The 21217-nt window shown below is 40.9% G+C and overlaps 2 protein-coding genes across 9 annotated transcripts in view; one reads left to right on the forward strand and one right to left on the reverse strand.

Moving 5' to 3' along the window:
• The window catches only part of LOC118160387 (protein mono-ADP-ribosyltransferase PARP12-like), a 15781-nt gene extending 1731 nt beyond the window's left edge, over positions 1–14050 (forward strand). The window contains exons 3-13 of the mRNA XM_035315057.1: positions 437–572; positions 1610–1904; positions 2813–2911; positions 3944–4067; positions 5407–5602; positions 6210–6330; positions 8884–8980; positions 9967–10045; positions 11341–11471; positions 12134–12282; positions 13069–14050. Coding sequence (XP_035170948.1) covers positions 437–572; positions 1610–1904; positions 2813–2911; positions 3944–4067; positions 5407–5602; positions 6210–6330; positions 8884–8980; positions 9967–10045; positions 11341–11471; positions 12134–12282; positions 13069–13343 — 1702 coding nt within the window. The 3' untranslated portion in view covers positions 13344–14050. The remainder of the gene's footprint in view (positions 1–436; positions 573–1609; positions 1905–2812; positions 2912–3943; positions 4068–5406; positions 5603–6209; positions 6331–8883; positions 8981–9966; positions 10046–11340; positions 11472–12133; positions 12283–13068) is intronic.
• Positions 14051–17270: 3220 nt separating this feature from the next.
• Positions 17271–21217, reverse strand: part of TBXAS1 (thromboxane A synthase 1) — a 242014-nt gene continuing 238067 nt past the window's right edge. For all 8 annotated transcript variants that reach the window (XM_035343262.1, XM_035343278.1, XM_035343270.1 and 5 more), the window contains one exon: positions 17271–21134. In XM_035343262.1, the coding sequence (XP_035199153.1) occupies positions 21060–21134 (75 nt within the window). In that variant the 3' untranslated portion in view covers positions 17271–21059. The remainder of the gene's footprint in view (positions 21135–21217) is intronic.

A 21217-nucleotide genomic window follows, 5' to 3' on the forward strand; every position in this document is an offset into this window, starting at 1 on the left:
CCCCACAAAGCCGAGCAGTGTGTGCAGGGACCCCACAAAGCCGAGCAGTGTGTGCAGGGACCCCACAAAGCCGAGCTGTGTGTGCTGGGACCTCACGAAGCCAAGCAGTGTGTGTGCTGGGACGAGCAGGAGCGAACACTGCATGGCTTTTCGGGTTTCCCTGTGCACAGGTGTGAGCTGCAGGTCAAATACGCCGATATTGTCAGGCAGCGGTATTGCTGTAATGGCTGTAAATCAGAAATAGCATGGTAATTACCCTCAGGGTAATTTCGTAGTCTGCTGTGCAAATCACGTAATTACTTTATAAGGCCGTGCTGCAGATTTTTCTGAAACTAATTTGATGTGCCTTTAAAAATGTTTAGTGTAATATAGATGGGGTAGCACAACTGTGCCAGTACGTTACATTCATTTTGCACTTGGCTTTCTTAACTTGTAGGAAGGAATGCAAGTTTGTTCACGACTTCTACTCAGACCACAATCACCGTGTTTTAAAACAATATGGACTTGAGAATTTTAGCAGTAATGAACTTCATCAGCTTCTGCTTCAAAACGATCCCTCCCTCCTACCAGAGGTGAGCAGTGGTGTGATGGTTTCTTATGCCCATTTTGGTGACCCTCACAAAGTGGAAGGAAGAGGCTTGATGTTAGCTGCAGATGTTAGGTATCAGTTTAGCTAGCATAATCCAAATGTAACACTTTGAATCTCTTTCTCTCTTGCACAGCAAGTTGTCCCTGGCTGGCAGCTGAGCAGTCACTCAGCCGCTTGCTCACTCCCCTTTCCCCTACCCCCCGCAGGACAGTTGCGAGAAAGTTGAAAGAATAAAAGTGGAAAAATGTGAGTGACGGTCAGGCTAAAGGCAGTTTAGTAAGTGGAGGAAAGAGGGGAAGAGATGAAGTGTTGCATATTCACCCCTGCTCACAAGCAGAGCAATGCCCAGCCAGTCTCCAAGCAACAGGCACTTTGTAAGAGGACACCCCTCAGCCCCTCTGTTTTTATTGCTTTATGTTATAAGGTATGGGCCATTCCTTTGGTTGCTTTAGGTCAGATATTCCAGCTTTGTCCTTTCCCAGCTTCTTGCCCATCTACAGCCTTCCTGAGGTGTGGGGGCAAGACAAAGCCTTGGCTGTGCAAGCAGTGTTCAGCTACTGATGAACGCTGGTATGTTATCAGAAGTGTTTTGGTCTCGGATCCAAAACAGAGCAGCATACAGCCTGCTATGAAGAAACTGGAACATGGAAGTTAACTCCATGCCAGCCAGACTCAAATTCAGGTTGAAAAATTTCACTATTCCTAAACTAGAAAACCAGAGATTTAGGGTAGTGACAGAATAAAATCTGCTGTCCTACACTTATGTGATATAGAGCAAAATACTATTTGCTTGAGAATGTCAATAACACGGCTGTTTTCTAGTGAAAGATCTTTCTGGACATTAGCAGGGAAAATGAAAAAACTATCAAGTAATCAATTGGAAAACAATAAGAAAAACTTCTATGTCTTCTAAATGCAAATGTAAAATTTCTTGAATTCAAACAGTCTGACTATATGTGCATGTTATACTTGAATCTTTAAATTGTCTTTTTTTTTTTTTTTTTTTTTTTCTTACTCAAGGTCTGCTTGCATTACAACAAAGGTGATGGACCTTATGGATCTTGTACTTTTAAAGAGACCTGCACCAAGCTGCATGCTTGCCAGTACTTTTTGAGGGGACAGTGCAGATTTGGCAGCAGCTGCAAGAGATCCCATGACTTGTTAAAGTCAGAATGTTACAAGAAACTGAAGAAACAGGGAATAAGCCCAGACATTATTCAGAAACTACCCTCTATTTATAGGAATATGTATGCCATACAAAATAGCAACGGAAGTTTTTATGACATAGAAGACAACAAGTCTTCCCCATGCAAAGGTAAATCATATCATCTTTTGAAAACACCGGAAGAGTCACCATAGTGAATATTCACACAGATGCCATTGAGAAAGAGGAAATTGAATTCCGCATCCTGATGTATCTTTTAGGATGGACCTTGCACCCAAGTCATTGGCAGAGACTTGTCTTAAATTCAAGTGGAGTGGATTTCAAGGCACGGTTGTCTGAGAAATATAGTCCTTGGATTTTTTGTTAAAAAATCAATTAATTAAAATGGGGGTTAGAAAACCATAACTGTAACTGGAGATCAGGAGATCTTTGATGTTCTTTATGAAAACACATTAACAAGGGTAGAGAACCATTTGAGAATAGAAGTTGCATTTGTGTGATTATAAACTATTTTCTCTTTTTTTTTTTTCTTTTAAATAGCCATTGCCTAGCACGAGAACTCACAGAGCAGTATCCTAGATGCTTCTCAGAGATACAATATTTTGTTTGTTCTTTTATTTTGAAGTTCCTTAGAATTGTCATGTACTATAATTTAACTAGAAAAAAATCGATACCAGAATGGAGAATCCAAGTGTGTGTATGTTTCTCTCTTCTATTCTTCCTGTAGTTATTGTTTCTTTAGGTGTGCTTTGATTTAAAAAAGTATCACATTTTGAGACTTTGAATTTTATAGCTGCCTATGTTGAACAACTGCATGGAATGCACGCATAAGTCCATCGAGAAATGCAGAGGCATTGGATTCAATTCTTATTTTGTGGTGACAGCTAGCAACTGCATCTGAGGAATTCAGCAGCTATAAGAAAATGAAATTTAAGAAGGGTGGATAAGGGACAGGACTCTTGTGCATATGAAGTTATAAAAGACATCTTTATAGCTGCACTTGTAAGAGACTTATTGAAACAAAGTGTATTAATAAGGCTTATAATTTCCCCCTCTAGAGAGAAAACACAGCTCTAGCCAGGAGTCTTCATCTACAAATAATGATGAATCAGAACAGATCTGTTTGTATCATCTGTACAAAAGCTGTGGTTTTAAAGGTAGGTTGTGACTGTAGCAAGTCCAGTCTATTTGCATTTTCTGAGAAACTGAAAGTGATAGACGTTTTCCATAGAAAAGGGAAACTTGGGATCTTATGCTTATCTTTAGTTAAATCGCATCGTAATGCTGAGTGCTGTTAAGGAAGTGTTTGACCGACCCCATTTACCATACAAAAGAGTTGTTTTGTCGTGCTCTGAAATGTCTAATACTGGCCTGTGTTGGAGATTGGCTACTTTAGCTGGGTTCACCTAAGGTTTTGCTGAAAGATGGGCATTCTGTTGCCAAATAACTACAAAAGACACTCTGAATTCTGCATTCTCCCTTGTGTCATCCAGCATTCTTCTGTTTCATCTGTCTGACCTCAGTATCCCTTTGAAAATGTTCTGACTTGTCCAGAAAAATGCCGCTGTGCCACTTTTTTTTGTTGGGATGTCCTTTTGTCATCCTTTTCCTTCTTAATGTTCTTGACTTGTGATAGCTCTGAGGTATTGCACATCTCATACAAACTGTGGTGCAGTCATCTTGCCTTTCTGTCTTGTTATGTTGCCATTTCCTCTACCATGAAAGCTAGCCTGAAATTTATGCATATGTGTACTGGTGTTTTGTTCTTCACTGCTATTGAGGAATGACTGCCTATTGACTCGTTGAGTGATTTCTGAGTAACACCTGTGATTCCTGCGATACTGCAACCACAGTTTCTGTTACTAGTGGAATAGTTACTGGACTCTTAAGCCTATTGACTTCCTGATGTCTTTAAATGAGCTATCTGCTAAACTGAAACTGAACACTGTTTTTTTCAGTAATATCTCTGTGGGACTAGGTTGGTTAATCATACAAAATTGGGTCAAGTTTTTCTTGATCATGCTGAAATATTCTGAAGTATTGCTTGTAATGATTCCATAGGTGAACACTTGCCATAGCTGTGTGTTTGATACTTTCACTAGCTAAGTGTACGTGTGTGCCTCAAATGTTGGAGTCTTCCTCAAAGACTCTAAAAATAATGCGTCTTATTTTTCATTTTACTTCCATAGACAAGTGTATCAGAACTCATTTTCACTTGCCATATAGATGGCAGGTCTTTGATGGTAATACCTGGAAGGACTTCAAGAATATGGAAGAAATAGAAAAAGCATATTGTGACCCCAATAACATCAGGTATAAACTCTTACAAGATTTAATAGTGTTTGGAGTTTGCCCTCTGGACGTGCAATATTGGACCAGGTCCTTAGTGGCTATAAATTTCTGCAATTCTACTGCAGTCATTATAGAACTAGACTTGTTTGGCATTCTTCTGCTGACCTAGATTCAATGATCTGCTGTTGCTGGAGATCTGATCCGTTGTGATTTATGCATGCCCAAAGTCTGTATAGGACCCCCTGGGTTACCACATGTAGTCTGGCTGGGATGGAGTTAAAACTTCCTTCTTAGCAGATCATACAGAGCTGTGTTTTGGATTAGTAACTAAAACACTCTTGATAGACCAGTGTTTTAGTCCTTGCTGAGCAGTGCTTGCACAGAGTCAAGGTTTTCTCTGTTTGCCCCTCTCAGCCCAATTCCCCCTCACAAAGTAGTTTGCTGGGAGTGGGCAGGAAAGTGGAAGAGGACACGGCTAGGACAGCTGACCTGAATTGGCCAAAGGGATATTCCTTCCCAATAATGTCATGCTCAGCCATAAAAACAGGGCTAGAAGAAGAGGGATCGAGTTTTGGGTTTTCCAAGACGGCGGCTGTTCAGAGACTTGCTGGGCAGCCTGGAGGTGGGAAGCAATTTGCTTTTCTTTGATTTTTTTAAAATCATTAGTTATATATTATGTTCCCCCTCTTCCCTTCACTTCGTAAGCTTCCTTTACCTTGACCCATAAGTTTTCTTGCATTTGCTCTTCCTCTTTTCTCCCCTCTGTCCTGCTGAAGAGGAGAGGTAAGAGGAGGGGGAGTCAGCGAGCCGCTCTGTGGGTACCTGGCTGCTGGCCAGGGACAACCTGACAACCTGCCTCGATTATTTTATGGGAATGATCTGACTCTAGTATTTCTTGCTCTGAAAAAGTAGATAAATAGTTCCTACTGCTGATGCCATAGGAAATCTTACTCCTCACTAAGGAAAACCTTAGAAGGATGATGATTTGTCACTTGTACTTTTGAAAGTCTGTCTTTGGTTGAACTTGTCAATGCAGTTTGACCCCATTATTAGAAGTAATGTTCTCTTTCACCTCTTGATGTGGAGGATGGGAAGGTAGCACGGGATTTTTTCTACCCTTTCCCGGCCCCATCCCTATCCCCACTGTGGAACTGCTAGAATACCTTGCATGCCTGAAGAGGAAAAATATGTACAAACACAAGACAGAACGGTATTGTTGTGGAAACGACAGGTTTGTATTCTGCTCTTGAGTGATGTTGACTTAATTTGAAGATTTGTGGCAGGCTTCTGAAACTATGTGCAAAGCTTCACAAACTTTTTTTTTCTTTTTTTTTTTCTTTTTTTTTTTTTTTCTTAACAGATTTAGTAACGTGGTTACTGAAAGTGGCTCTGGCTTGTCCTGCATCTCATTTCTGAATATGTACTGTGGGTTCGGAAAGGTTAGACGTCTTTCTACAGCCTCCTCTGTGACCAAACCCCCTCACTTCATTCTTACAACAGAATGGATCTGGTACTGGAAAGATGAATATGGTCTGTGGAAGGAGTATGGAAAGAAAGTAAGTGTGGAGAACTGGGGAGAATCTCAGCTCTATACTAAGAGTGCAGAATTACTGAGTAGTGCACAGTGTTTGTTTATATCCTCTCTTTTTTCACCCCCTCCCTCTCACACACACTTCACAGATGGGCTTTAAATGTCTAATGAGATGCTTCCCTGTGTATTTGACTGGTTCAGATAGAGTGAGTCATAGTCACTGGTGAGTCATAGTCATTATTGACAGATAATTCTTCGGTGAGTCATGTCAGATAGGATCACATTAATACATTCTTTTCACTGCTCCAAACTAAAACTTCCTTTTCTGAGGTTCCAGTAGCACTCCGTGTCTTTGCTAAGGCCTGTTGGTGAATGTGCAGTGTCAGTAATAGTGGTCACTGCCAACTCTTTGCTGTGTAACTTCAGGCTTCATAATACTCTTTGCTTTGTCTTAGGGGCAGTTTCCACAGTTTTCAACTGCTTGATAGATGTTTTTTTTTGCATGAGAGCTACTGTCACGCATAAAGTCTGGTACAGACTGCAACCACCTTATGACAGCTGTTGGTTTTTGAACTTGTTTGTATAAAACAGACCAGGAGAATCTCTGTTTTTCTTTGGTTTTGGCCTGACAGGATGATGATCATGCAGCTGCCACTGTCTCCAGTGATGACCTGGAGAAAGCTTATATAGCCAAAAGTTCTCCGAAGCTGCACTTCAAAGCTGGAAAACATGAATATGAACTCAATTTTGGAGGTATGTTCCATTTGCCTTTTGTTGTTTGTTTGTTTGCTTCATTTCTCTCTCTTTTCCTCTCTGCCAGGTCATTTATGGTTTTAAACTACATTACTGCAGGAGATGAATTTTTCCTCTTGTAACTTCGATCTGCGTTTGCTCACAGAGACAGAGCTCCTGTCAAAGTTCTCAGAATAAGAACAACGGTTTCCCTATTCCTCTAAACCTTATTTTTTTTTAGGAGTTCTTGTGCTAGGCTTAAAAATGTCTACCAGCCAGTGAAAGGGTAACTTACCATTGATGCTAGTACCAACACTGATGCTGAGAAGCTTCTGGAAGACTTGGCAAGCTCACTTTTGGTTTGCTTTAATCAGTGGCTAGCAGAAATAATGAATACTTGGGCAAGGTGTGAGGTGATTCTTTAGCTTGGCAAGATTTATGCAGACATTTTCTTTGCATATCTCTGCCTGTCTGGAAGGGCTGAGGAAATACCTTGAGTGTGTCAAAGTACAAAGATGTGTTTCCCAGGAGTTTGTGAAATTTAAGCCATTTGTTAAGAATATATAGCTGTCCTCTCTAATGCAGCAGCTTTCCCAAGTGTCCTTTTCAGAGACTGTGGAAAACAATCAACCTGCCTGGACTGTCGTGTTGCTGTAGTTGCCTTTGATCCAGCTCCCCATTACGGTCTCATTCTGCATCAAGAAAACAAGCAGAAAGGGCATATGTTGTTTGCAATTCACTTGAAAGCAGTACTAGAATCTTCTCTATATGGTGGGGAAACCTGTTGGTTCAGAAGAGAAAACTGCGTAGTAAATTAATCCCTTTCCTAAGGTTTTGGCTTTTTTAGTAACCTAAGCAAATAAATGCAATGGAGACTTCTTCTTCCAAAGCTTGCTTTTGGTGGGTGGTAGTGCCAAGAGGTGGCTGGTGCCGGTGGTGGTCAGTAAAAATGAATGGCCTATGATAGCTGTTAGCTTTCATTAGTAGGGATGGAAATCTACAAATACATGTAGGAAGACAGTATCTTGATTGCAAATTGAGAAGGAGAGAATACAATCCATGGAGCAAAAGTAGATATTTTACAATGATCCTTTTCATAGAATCATAGAATCATCAAGGTTGGAAAAGACCTTCAAGATCATCAAGTCCAACGATCAACTGACATGACTAAACCATGTCCGTTAGTGCCACATCCACACATTTCTTAAACACCTGCGGGGATGTGGACTCCACCACTTCCTTGGGAAGCCTATTCCAATGCTTGACCACCCCCTCATGAAGAAATTCTTCTTAATGTCCAATCTAAACCTCTCCTGGCGCTACTTGAGACCATTAAGACGGGAGATTTTCAACTGAGTACAGCAAGTAAGTTTGAAGCCTTCAGCCGATTGAGGAAAAGACTGGCCACACATTCTCAACGTATTCTAATTACTCAAAAACAAATACATGATTTTCTCCAACAGCTGGCACACCCTCACGAATTTTAGGGCCTAATTTCACAGCCCGTGCTCCCAGGCCTGTGAGAGATCCATCACTCCACTCCATTCAAGACACGCTTCTCTTGCTGATCCAATTCATATTTCCTATCTGCCTCAGACTGCTGTAATTGTGAATAAATGTGAAGCACAGATGTGTCAAGAAAAAAGTAGCTAACATAACACAACTCACTGTGGCAACCAAATACATCTTCGGGTAAGAGTGGATAATGGAACCATGAAGAGAAAATATTCATCTGGTGTCTATCATTCCTTATAAAGCTTATAAAGCAAAACTGAAGCTGGAATCCTTCTTGGAAACCTGAATTCTCTTTGAGCTATACAGATAGACTGTGGGTTCCACATCCTCCTCTGGCTTCCCTGTGTGTGACAAGAAGAAAAGCTTGGTTCCTTTTTTTTTCTTTTTTTTTTTTTTTTTTCCAGCATTTTTGGCAAAACACCTTGTCAAATTTTGCTGCATTGCAAAGGCTTTCTGAAACACCGTGCTGATTGTTCTGTGTCCAGGTTTCAGGACAGGCTGCGATAGAGTTAATTTTCTTCAGAGTAGCTGGCATGGTGCTGTGGTTTGGATTTAGGATGAGAATAATGTTGACACCACAACGTGTTTCAGTTGTTACTGAGCAGTGCTTACACTGAGTCAAGGACTTCAGGCTTCTTGTGCTGCCCCACCAGTAAGTAAGCTGGGTGCACACAAGAGGCTGGGAGGGGACACAGCCAGAGCAGCTGACCCAAACTGAGCAAAGTGACATCTCATACCATACGACATCAAGCTGAACAACAAAACGGGGGGGAGCTGGCTGGGGGGGTTGCCATTGCCTGGGGACTGGCTGGGCATTGTTTGGTGAGTGGTGAGCAATTGTGTTGTGCATCACCTGTTTGTTTTAATTATTAATATTATTTTCTTCCCTTTCCAATTAAACTGTCTCCAATTAAACCTCATCTCAGCTCATGAGTTCTTGCACTTTTACCTTTTTTTCCACTCTCTCCCCCATCCCACTGCGGGGGAGTGTGCAAATGGCAGTGTGGTGCTTTAATTGCATGCCAGGTTAAACCAAAACATTTTTTTTTTTTTTCCCAGCCATGATTCAGAAAAACCTTCGCTATGGAACAGAGAGAGAAGTTTGCAGAAGACCTAAATTTGTGTGTCAGACAGAGGTAGAAAAGGCAAGAACAAGGTAAACTACATGCAACTGCTCATTCTAGGGTGATGGATAATAAATAGTGCATTGTGAATATAGTATCTTGAAGCGTGTTAAGGTGAAGGAGCAGCTGTTAAGGCAATTGGAGGAGGGACATACCCTTCCTACATCAGTGTGTAGCCAGGTCAATGTTCCAGCCTGGCCAACAGCTTTAAAGCAACTCAGAAGCCTTGGGGGTGAAGGAATTTGGGGCATACCCACAGAAAGTAGGAGATAAGTCAACATGTAGCAATGTTGTGAGGAGCTGCTTATTACAGGGAGCTGTTGTATTAAAGCAGCTGATACACATGGAAGCAATAAAGTTTATGCACACTAGCCTTTTCTGAGATCTGAGATCTGTTTTCAAAGCTAGGTATGAGTTTAGAAACAGTTATTGTGAGAACAACCAGGTGATCTGAGAGGTACATAGTAGTTGGCACAGGTGGAGACAAAAGGTGGGATTCTGCAAAAGAAGTTTTATGTAATTTCATGTAACAAACAGCTTTTTTTTTAACCATTCTCTTGCAGCACACTTTGGTTTCTTTAAACAACACAAGAAGGAGCAGCTAAACACACTAACAGAAATGGGGATGAAAGTAGCAGGGGAGGGCTGCATCTGTCCTGTTTCTGACATACGGATATGATAGTGGACGTATTTTTATGTACCTAGCCCAGTTTATCAAGGCTTTTATGTGTAGATTCAACTGATTGCAACTAAGAGAATCAGTTTCATCTTTAGTTCAGTGTATATCTAAATTCCTTGCTCATTTGGCATCTTCCTTCCTGCCATAAGTCTTGACATAATGATTTGGAAAAATATTTTCATCTGCTGAACTGAAAAGGCAATTTTGAAATGTTTCTGAATATGTTAAGTTGCCTGTATTTTCCCTAAACTTGGCAAAAATATTTAGTATCATATGCATATAAAATGTAAGTATTTGTTGTGTTTTAATTGCCTATCTGTAATGTCTTGTAATGTACAGGGGCTTTAAGCGTACAGAAGAATTTAAGGGTATTCCAGCTCACTGGGACAAATCCGCCCTGCCTGACCTGGGATTCAAGGTTTGGAGGTTTTTGTTTCATCTCTCCATCTTGTTCTTGTATGCAGACTTGTTATGTCACAGTGCCCTTGTAAATGACTGTTTCATGTGTAACATAATGCAGAGGTATTGGTGAGTTTGAGCCTGATAATACACTGGGCAAGCCTAGAGGTGAAACTGGAACCAAGTTTAATCTAGCAATAGTGATAGTGTAACTATGACAGCATTGATTTTCACTGCTACATATTAATCCCAGTCCTTGGCAAACTGGCCTGAAGGCAAATTAACATATTAGCAAGACTGTTACTGATGCCCAAGATGCTTAGCTTTAAAAGCAGCCCAGCATGTCCTGAAACATCAGAGATGAACTGTGCCCCTAAACTTGAGGGTAGCCAGTCCCTGAGGTTTATGTAAGTAGACAGCTGTACATCTATGGAGCATTGCTGAAATCAGGTTAGCATGGGGATGTTAGCATAACTCCAGTGAAGTGAACTTTTTTTTACCTCTGTAACACAACCAGTTCATAGCTGCATGACTTACCTTTGTTGACTTTTTGCCTGTCTCCACCACCATCTCTGTCAACTGTAGTAATTTTGCCTACAGAAGAGTTCTGATATGAATCATTAAAATGGCTAACCTGAAAAATGTAAGGTGCATGTCCTCAACAAGTTGTCAATAAGGAATGTCAGTGTTAGCCTTCCTTGTTTTTGATGTTTTTCAGGGAAACATGCAAGTAGAAAACTTTGCTTGCTTTCAGGATTGTTATTTCAGGAACTGATTTTTGGCAGCGTGTCCCTACTCTTCCCTAAAATGGTTGATCTGATAAAGCCTTTTCAATTTATTTCAAAACCTGACAGGCAGTGGAGGTTGTGTTCACTGGCTGTAGAGAGATAAACTATAAAGATTTAAGGATCACGGGTGTAGAGGTACTCGTTGATTTGCTGCAACATAAATTCTTCATTCTTTGTTTTTATGTACTCATTTCTTCTATGTATCTAGGTACTGTTCAATAGGTGCATGCACGTGTATCTGGCGCAGAGAGCAAAAGGGGTTGGTTGCACAAAAGTATGCAGCTCCTTCAATGTCCCATGGGCAAGCAACCTGGGTGTCTTAACCCTTAGTAGTTCATGTTCCCTAGCTGAGTTCACTTTTAGAGCGTGGGGATTTCTAGTCTGCCTTTTATCCAAGAGTATTTTTGCCGTTCGTATCTCTATTTCACAGAAAAGACTTTAAAGGTCTGAGTAGTGCACTAGGTAGGGTGGCTTTGTTATGATTTAGTTAAAGATGAGAGCAGCTTTTTAATCTCTTCCCCTACAGCTGATTGATCTTGACAGTTCTTCTGATGAATACAAGAAAGTCAAGGCGGACTTTCAACGCACAATGCCAAAAACAGTTATTAAAAGGATTCGCAGAGTTCAGAACCCATCTCTCTGGGAACTGTATCAATGGTACGTGTAAAGTACTGTTCTGGTATGTGTGTATGAAGTTTGTTGTCTCTGCAGTTAGTTGTATGCTAAAGATAGGCAAGCATTCCTGAAATGCAGCTGTGTTTCACAATCTGTTTCCACTCCCCCACTGAAATACCTAGCCAGAATCAACACACAGATAAAGATGTACCAGCAAACCAGAACTCAATCAAGACGTAGAGCTCAGAATAATCAGATGAGCTCGGTGGGAGGAAACCTTTCTTCTGAGCAAATAGTTCTGATGTCTGCCAGGCCTGTGTCCAGGCCAGCTGCTTTCCACTGCAGCCTTGAAGCTGGAAGTCGGTCACATCTGGAGCTAACACTGCTTTGAAGCTGGTTGGAACTGAAAGCTTTTGCAACTCAGTGCAGCACTCATTGAGAGAAAGCCTTAACATGAACTCCTGTGTTTAGCAAGTAATGGTAATCTCACCCCGTCTCCCAAGCAGTGAATGGAACAAAAGCATTTTTACTTATTAAATATCTGGAGATTTGTGTAACATGAAAGCATATTCATACCCAGCTAGAAAACACTGTACTGTGTCCACCCAAAACGTAGGCATTTTCAGACTTTGTCTCTGAGCGCTAGTACAGCTGGAACCTGTCTAGTCCCTGTGGAACTACAATGATGCTGCTTCTCATTGCAGGCAGAAGGAACAAATGCAGAAGAGCAATGGTGGAAAGACAGATGAGCGTTTTTTATTTCATGGGACCAGCAAAAAACACGTTGATGCCATCTGTCAGCAAAACTTTGACTGGAGGATCTGTGGCCTTCATGGAACAGTCTATGGCAAAGGTTGTTTTTCAGCTCTTTCATTAAGCTTAGGCTTGCTAAAAATATCTCAGTAGCTACTGCAGAGGTGTAAAGTTAGAAAGGGAGCACTTGGCCATTCTGGGGCTTGTTGTGAACAATGTGTGTGACTTTGGCAATGATCATTTGGGGCTAAGGCATAATGAAAAGCCGTGGCCTCTGTGCTCCATTCTGTCCTTGAACAAAAACAAACAAGCTTAGTCCAGGCCTACCTCAGTTGCAGTTTCTCCCAGCTCCTGCAAAAAGCAACATGGCATTAATTGTTTTTTTGCCAGGAGCATAAATGCCATCCTGGTTACAAGCTTTTTGCCTTGATAGAAAATTATATTCCTGCCCACTGTCCTGAATACAGGAAAAGCTCAACTTATGAAGTGGAATAGTCACGAGACATGCTGACTATCCACCCATGCAGCTGAATACTTAGAAACTATCTGAAGTAGTTTCAATGACTTTTAGTAGCCTCCATCAAGAGAGGAACTTGGGTGAGGGTGGAGAAGGTGGAAGGCTGGGGTCAGGAGGCAAGCCTTTGAGGAATATGATCATATTTAAAACATCGCTTGTGTGGCTTTTTAATATCTATGTTATGGAAAATAAAAGTGTAGGTAATACATAGTGGTCATTTTCATTAAGAAGGACATACAGGACAAGTGAAGGCTTTAGAAGGGTCATTCCTGAACTGCTTCATGGTCATGAGTGTGCTTTTACATTGTATCCTATCTTTCCCTGCAATTCTGGTGTCATACCAACTCTGTCTTGGTGTCTTTTTTGCAGGAAGTTATTTTGCAAGGGATGCATCTTATTCTGACAACTACTGCAGGGAAGACTCATCCCCCAAGACCATGTTTCTGGCACGAGTGCTGGTGGGAGAGTTCACTCTTGGTAATTCTTCTTATGTTCGTCCTCCCTTGAAGGATGACCAGAACTTCTATGACAGTTGTGTGAATAACTTTTCAAACCCTTCTATCTTTGTCATCTTTGAGAAGCAGCAGATTTATCCAGAGTATCTCATAGAATATGTTGACCAGATAAGTGTAAGACTGTGGTAGCACCAAAAAAAATCACTGTTATGTTTAGCTCGTACAAACACTTGTCTAGTGTTGGCATAGCTGAGAAAAGTGATTTTTGTAAGTTATGTACTTGGGCAGGTGAGCAGTTAGATGTTTATTCTCTCTATCCTTCCTGTGCAATAGAAAACAAGGGGTAAAAAGACACAAAGGATGTTTTAGAATTAAAATCCTCAGTCCTTCTCCTGTTTTTATCAGGTGTCAGCTTTTCCTGTACGCCTAGCATTCTGAGGCTTCTATGCATTTACTTGATGGAGCCACTGATGGTTGTAACATGAAGATTGGCTATGGCTGCCAAGTTTAAATAACATTTTGTTACATTTGTTTCAGGATAGATCTTTACCAATGTTCATCGTTCAGAGATTGTCGCATTCTTCCTTTTTAGCTGAAAATTTGATAAAACCTGCTTTTTTAATAGTCTCCTACAACGGTAGACATTGAAGTGTTTGCAAATGAGACTGTACAGCCTGCCTCTTGTAGTTAACTCTTTGCATAAATTCTTAGCAGCACTGTTTTTTTTTGTCCCTACATAACCAACAAAGCCTTGAAAATTAAATTTGCCTTTGTTGAACAGGAACAGAGACTTGTTTTCACTTGTTAATTTCCTCATTTAAAACAAGTAGCAAAGATATGAACCAGAACAAGGGTGCTTTGAGCTGTGATACTTAAGCAGATGACTTTTATCAAGTAACTAACCTCTTTGTTTAGGTTTGTGAGAGCACAAAGTTTTCATGCCTTTTGCTGTGCCTACAAATGAGAGAGTGCTGGCAGGTGTGGGGTGAAGAAAAGAGAAGGCAACATCTTATTTAAGAATATCATGCTATCACGCTTAGGAGTGAAATGCAGTGCTTGTACTGCTTGATTAGCAATAAACTGTTTATTTGAAGTATATTCATGCTTCTTTTATAACTGCTGTGAAAGACAGGGAATGACTATCTCCTGCTCTCGTTAGGGGTACTGCCCCTTTAGTGGCAGGAGACACACTGGTTACCTATGTAATCAAGGTGTCAGGGCTTCTTTGCTGGAAATAAATAAATAAATAAATAAATAAATAAAAGTAGTTGACTGTGAGTAGTCTTCAGCCAATGAGCTGAAACTTCTAAAATCTCAAGATTAAGTTGAATAAGTTAATTGTTCTGACCAAAAGATGTTTTATGTTATTAGTGTTGTACGGTTGGCATATGCAGATAATCAAAAATCTTGAACTACCAGGTCTTTCTTAAGATTAAAGTTGCTGATGCTTAGATATTTACATCCTGCATTTATCACTGCTTTAATGCTCCTCAAAAAGTAGTTGCTAGCTATAGTTTACCACAAATCTTTAAGATAGGTTTTGTGTACGACAAAAAGGCTATGAAGATGATGAGGGGACCTCCTCACCCTCTTCTTACGAGGAAAGGCTGAGAGAGATGGGCCTGTTTAGCCTGGAGAAGAGAAGGCTGAGAAGGGATCTTATCAGTGTATATAATAAATACCTGAAGGAAGGGCATCAAGGCATTAGGGCTGCACTCTTTTCAGTGGTGCCCAGCCATAGGATGAGAAGCAGTGGGCACAAACTGAAACACAGGAAGTTCCATCTAAACATGAGGAAGAAATTTTTTACTGTGAGGGTGAAAGAACACTGGAACAGGCTGCCCAGAGAGGTTGTGGAGTCTCCTTCTCTGGAGATGTTCAAAACCTGCCTGGACGTGATCCTACTTGAGCAGGGGGGTTGGACTCCAGACGTCCCTTCCAGCCTGTGACAAAACTTCTGTGATTCTGTGACCAAAAAAAGCTTCTCTCTACCTGTATTCTAGAAGCACTTTTTAATTCTCCTGAATGCTGATTGACAGGTGTCTGTCAGGCAACTTTTTATTACTTCAGTGCTGTATACCAGGAGCTGAGCCGTTATTAGCCAGAACAAGGTTGTGCAGAACTCCTTTTTATATGAACTGTAAAACTTAGCAGCATGGTACCTGAATGAAAATACCCCTTTTCATTTTTAAATCCAGTAAAATCCACTGAGTATGTGGAAAAGCAAGTTGACTATGTTCTTTCTCTTGGAAGATTTGTAATAGAACATACAGGTTGAGTCTAATGTCAGCAAATAATACATTCATTGACGACAGTATGGAATCATAGAATCATTCAGGTTGGAAAAGATGATCTAGTCCAACCTTTAACCCAGTACTAAAGTCCACCACTATACCATGGTACTAAATTCTATACCTACACAGCTGTATGATGTATGATGTAGGAAAGCTTGAGCTACTTGTGCAGGAAAGATTTTCTGCCCAAATAAAGACATGTTCATCAGGATGTTCATGGCAAATGAGAATACTGACGGCGTATGCCTTTCTTCCTGACCATAACCAGCTATAAACTGAAACAGGTAAAGGCATTGTTGAATACTTGAACCAAGTGAAAAGTCATTACTCTTTTGCCAAAAAACTGAAAATATTTTTCATGCAGAAAGTTGTGATATTTTTAATAACAATTTTGATGGCTAATTTGGATAAAACCATTAATATTTTTAAAACCTTTATTCCCAGGGGGAAATAAATGGGGATGTGGGTGTCTGTGTGTGTGCGTGCATGTGTGTAAATGTGCGCATAAGTAAAGTAACTAACTTGAATAAAATGTCTGGGTGTGTTACTTTGTCATCTCTTATTTCTCCAGTAACACCCAAAAGAGAAAAATCATGTTTTCCACTTTCGAAACTGCAGTGGTAAATTTCTTGTGTATGACAAATAAAGAGGTATTCAAACAACTAAATTTCTTGTGTTCCCCTCTACTCTGTCTAAGAGCACCGTGTTTGATGACCTTTATGAGTTCTTGGGAACCTCTTGAAGATGTTGCTGTTAAGTAGTGGAATCCCTCTGCAGCTGTCAGGGTTGAATTTAGAAATGAACCGAGTAAAAAGTTGTTTGCATTAAAGCTAAACTTTAGGCAAAAAATGAAGTTGAGCCTCTTTTCTGAGTGATAAGGATCTCTCTTTACTACTTAAGACAAAAGAAACAGCATGAACAGCATAATAGTCTTTCGCTCTATCTCCCCCTCTCACTCACTCCCATGCCACGTGAGGAGAAAGATAAGCTGTGGAGGTTGTTTCCTTCTCCTAGTAACAGGTCCGTTCTGCTAAGACAGATGGCAAGCCTGCAGAAGCCAAACAGATTTCCTATGCCAGTAGTGCAGTGCGGAGCATGGTAGCGTATGGCTTGCCCCTGCACCAGGCTGGGCAGAGGTCAACCTACCTCACCACTTACAAGGCTGACCTGTAATCAGGCGTGTCAGGATATTCTGCCTAGACTTTATAAATTGTGGTAGTTAAAGTCCTGTCTATCAGCGGCGGTAGCGAAGGAGTGGCAGTGCACCAGCCAGTCACGATACCTGCCGCAGGGGTGGTGGATAAAAGGAGCTTTGGTGGCTGACAGCAGCTGGGGTAGTGTGCTCAGTGCTGCGTGGCTTGGAGAGGACTTGCACCCACATTTGCCTCTTAGAAACCATTGCTGAGGGCTGCCTCTGAGCTGAAGGGCAAATGAGAGTTGTGGAAATGCTGATTTACCAAGTATGCTTTTTCCAACACAAAGTCCAGGAGGGATGACTTACACAGCCAGCGTGATTGGTACTTACTCATTTCACTGTTTCATACCCCGGGTTATTGGTACTCCCCATTTTAACCAGGAGACAGACGTCACAGACTACGTCCAACTGGCTCCTAAATAGCTCCTTGGCATGTCCCATTTTAGGCCTGGTCTCAGACTCAGCTCTCCTTGAAAAAATCCTACCAATGGAGGGAAACCTGCATCCTGCCTTGGACACAGTCATAGCACCCAGCACTGCAGGGAGGGAACTTCTTAGGGACTGATCAGACATCAGAGAAGGGCCAGTGTGAACCAAGCAATGAAATAAAGAGCTCACAAGTCAGTCTGAGATTCTTTTGGCATGTGTACTATTGTAATTGCACAGAAGGCTCCGATACGAGGTGAAGCTGTGTCTAAGATGGAAACATCGTTTAACAAAAGGAAATGAGAAGTTGGTCATTTAAGAAAGTGTCACATACAGAAGAAATGCAGTGGTTTAATGCCAAGTTAGAATAGAGCATTCACATTTGCAATCAATCCAGCATAATAATTTGTAATGCCTGACTCTGTTTTTCCAAGGATACTAAAGTACAAAACTGTAAAGGTTTTCTATCATCTCAGCAGTTCTCATTAAAAATACTATTTTATACCAACAGATTACAATAATGGATTGCAAAGTCCCAGAAGATGTTTTTAATAGAAGCTTTCCATTACCAAGCAGCCTTTGCTTCATATCATGTCAGAGACTGACTAAGACCCATTTGTAAAACAGACATGCCCAATTTTAAACATACCCACAGTTCACCAATGCAAGACAACACACTTACTGTTTCTGAGGCGAGAAATTATTTTAAACCACTTTCCTTATTCCTCCCCAGAATGAACTGCTGTTCTTAGAAAGAAGCATTTTTGTACCACAAATGCTAACTCTCCCTAACTTTAGGATACAAGGTTATGTTTTGATTTTGCAACTATAAATGTACTTTAAATATATATATATATACACACACATATATATATATAATATTATTGTTATTATTGACTTCTAGAGCCAAATCTGTTCAGGATCACTTCGGGACCATGGTATATCTGGGCACAAACACCCTGTGGTTATTACTCTGTTACCAGTTCCTTTTTGGGGCACTGCTGTCAGTCTCCTGTCTCACTTTTTGCCAGAGCTTGCAGGGGACTAGAGCAGGGCAGGGCTGTTTCCTCAACACAGCTCTTCCCTTAGGCATGTTGCTGAGCCCACGCAGCCTGGGAGAGGCCCAGCATCATTAAGTATCCCGGTAAAATGAAAGACTGTGCAGTGTCTGGTGGCTTTATCAGCAGCTGTTGTTTAAGAGGAAGAAATGGTTTGGGGCTCTTGCTGTATTACTGGAAAGCTGGCATCCTGTTCTCTGTCTTACTTCTCTAGCTGTCTCACTAGGCCTGCGTGTAGAACAAGGGATGACGTACTTGACTTACAGATGCAAAAAAAATATTTCCTCTGTTCTATACCACTACAGATTGACAGGTGAAAACAGATACTACTTCCTTTACAGTTTAGCCTCTACAGTTTGGTCTTGTTCCCTTTTTGAGAAGGTAACCAAAAATTTTGCAGGGGAGCTGGAAAATAATGACTTTAGCTCACACTCAGGTGAGTTTATTTGCATGAGTACTGTCTGAGTTCAACTTAGAAGTAGCTGGGAAAGACTCTTAGTGCAATTTCTGAGCCCGTAAAATGGGATGCACAGTTATGGCTACTGCAGAACTGTTTTTTTTTTTTTTTTTTTTTTTTTTTTTTTTTTTTTCCCAGCAGAGTCAACATGGCAGTCAAGATGATAGCATTCTGTTCAGCCCCAGAAACATGAGTTGTTCAGCTACTCTACATGAGTGGCGCTGTCTCAGATAAATACTGAGAGTACAAACAGGATTCAGATAAGAAGGCAAGATAAGTGCTGTTCAGATAAGAAAAGCCCATAGAAAAGCACACACCAGTTTCATTTAGGTTGCAGTAATTATTCCAAAATGAAACACAAAGACCTGATAATTTACGTATGAAAGAAAGATGGTTAAAAAAAAAATAAAAAATTGAGGAGACAAACAAGCCTTTAATGGCTGGGTTAGTTAGACTTTGGCATGAGCCTTCTGCTCAGTCAGGTAGGTAGGAAGTTTCTAGGCAAGGATCATCCAACTTTTTGTCATTTGTATATATAAGCTGACCAGAAAATCAGCTGTCAGGACACCATTTCCAAGAGGAAAAAGGGATGAATAACATGTAGAAATTAGAGTATATACACCGTGTTGCTTTACAACTAGCAGTCACTCCATCACTAATCCATAAAATCACTGTCTGTAACAGGGCACTTCTGTTCAGCATGACAGGGATGTTCCTTGGAAACAGGAACAAATCCGTGAATGTCAGGTTAGTACTTCACTGCTACCTCTACAGTTCTGGTGAAAACAAAACAAAAAAAAAAGAAATCCCATGAAAGAAAAAGACAACGTCTTCCAGGAGCAAGATACAGTAATTTGATCAGTGTTAAGGCAGCATGTGGGAAGAAGGCAGCAAAAGGTGCTTGCTGGAGAGAAACTACAGCTAGGGATCAGCGAACAGATGGCTCCTTCCAGCAATCCTTGCAGAGAAGCTGAGCAGTCAGTCTCTTCCCACTGCTGCCATGGCACTTCTCTGTGCATCCCATCAAGAGACATGCTGTACTTAAGGAAACCTCTAGCAGAGTATATCAACAGGCAGAAGGTCAATACTTGTAAGGAACTGAAAGGTGCTTCCTTACAATTCCAGAAGATTTTTTTCTCTGTTTATAAAAAAATAAAAAACAACCAACACCTAACAAAAAAAAAAAAAAAGACCCTCAAATTGAGATAATCTCCTATAAAGGTTTTGTCTTCTTGCTTTACAGCCCCCTGAAGTTTTCAAGTCAATCAGTCACTGCTGTATGGTGCCCTATGAGTTGTGTGGTGATTGAATGGCTTTGTAGAGGAGTAGGAAAGAGCATGGAGGGAATGTGAAGACAGGAAGCATACTGCTGCTCTGGCTGTGAAAATGATGTGCACAGCCATACAGCTTGAATTGATCCGTTGCTGTAGCAACTGGTAATCCCACCTGAGTGGAGTGAGGCACTTGGGACAAGACCTGCTCCAGAGTCACATAAGTCAAGAGAGCTGCTGAGACTGATCGCCTTGGATCCCACTCCCTGGACATTGGCTTTAGTGCATGCAGCACTGTTAATTTCCTTGAGTCAATGAGCTAGTCAATGGTGTCAGCTGCAACGCTTGGAAAAGAAAGGCTTCAGAGCAGTGAAACAGACATTATGCCAACATCTTCTGATTACCCTTAAATCTTCCCCAGTCCTCCTGCTTCCTTTAAATTCCTATCTTATTTTCCTCCACCTTTTCAATATCAGTTCAGTAACCAGTAAAATGGCTACCATCTCATTTCTTTGGTCTTAGTTACTGGAACTTAACTGGCAAACGGGAATTCTTCATTCCTTTTCAGTCGTGTCGATGCAACGTGCCAAGTGCAAATTGTTAATTTAAGTGTATTTCAAAACATTTCAAAAGCATGAAGGTGCTGCTCTTTCCACTTTACAGACATAAGGAGAGGTTAGGTGTGCAGGAGACTCAGCTTTGATTTTCAGCACAGTTCAGGATAAAATCCAATGCACTGAATTTCAGTTCTTCTGCTATAACTGTGGTGCCTCTTGGGCTTTTTCTGGAGTAGGGGTTTAAAAGTGCATCAGCAGAATGTGTCAGATAATGAATGGTAATTAAAACCTATCGTAAATCTAGTGTACATTTAACACCTGCTCTGTTCACTGAATTTGAGCATTGAGAAAGCCTCTTACAGATGAGTGAAAGGAAGTGTAACGTAGAAAAGCTAGTGAGAGTGGCTTGCTTCTTTACATACACTATTCACAGCAACTTTTAAAACCACCAAGTGACTGTGAAGCCCAGACCTCGCTTTAAAAAGTGATTTGAAGCTCTCCCATAGGAGGACAATCAGGCAGCACCTGCTGACCTTCGGTGGGACTTAGGCTCCTACCTGTCATTGGGGTTTTGAAAAATAATTATACCCAGTGAGTCACTAAACAAGGGGTCCTGTCCCAAGAGGTTTCAGGATGTACATTTTCTTTTAGCGAGATTCTAGTGTAATGTAGACTCCATTTTTTGGTCCAAGCGTGGCTTTTGATTTCAGCTGCAAAGGAATCTGAAAGGCAAAAGAACATCTTATGTAAGATTGTATGTACTAGTTTATGTATACGTAACAGCCCCACATACAGACAGCCATTT

The sequence above is a fragment of the Oxyura jamaicensis genome, chromosome 1 (genome assembly GCF_011077185.1).
Source record: "Oxyura jamaicensis isolate SHBP4307 breed ruddy duck chromosome 1, BPBGC_Ojam_1.0, whole genome shotgun sequence".
Lineage (NCBI taxonomy): Eukaryota > Metazoa > Chordata > Aves > Anseriformes > Anatidae > Oxyura > Oxyura jamaicensis.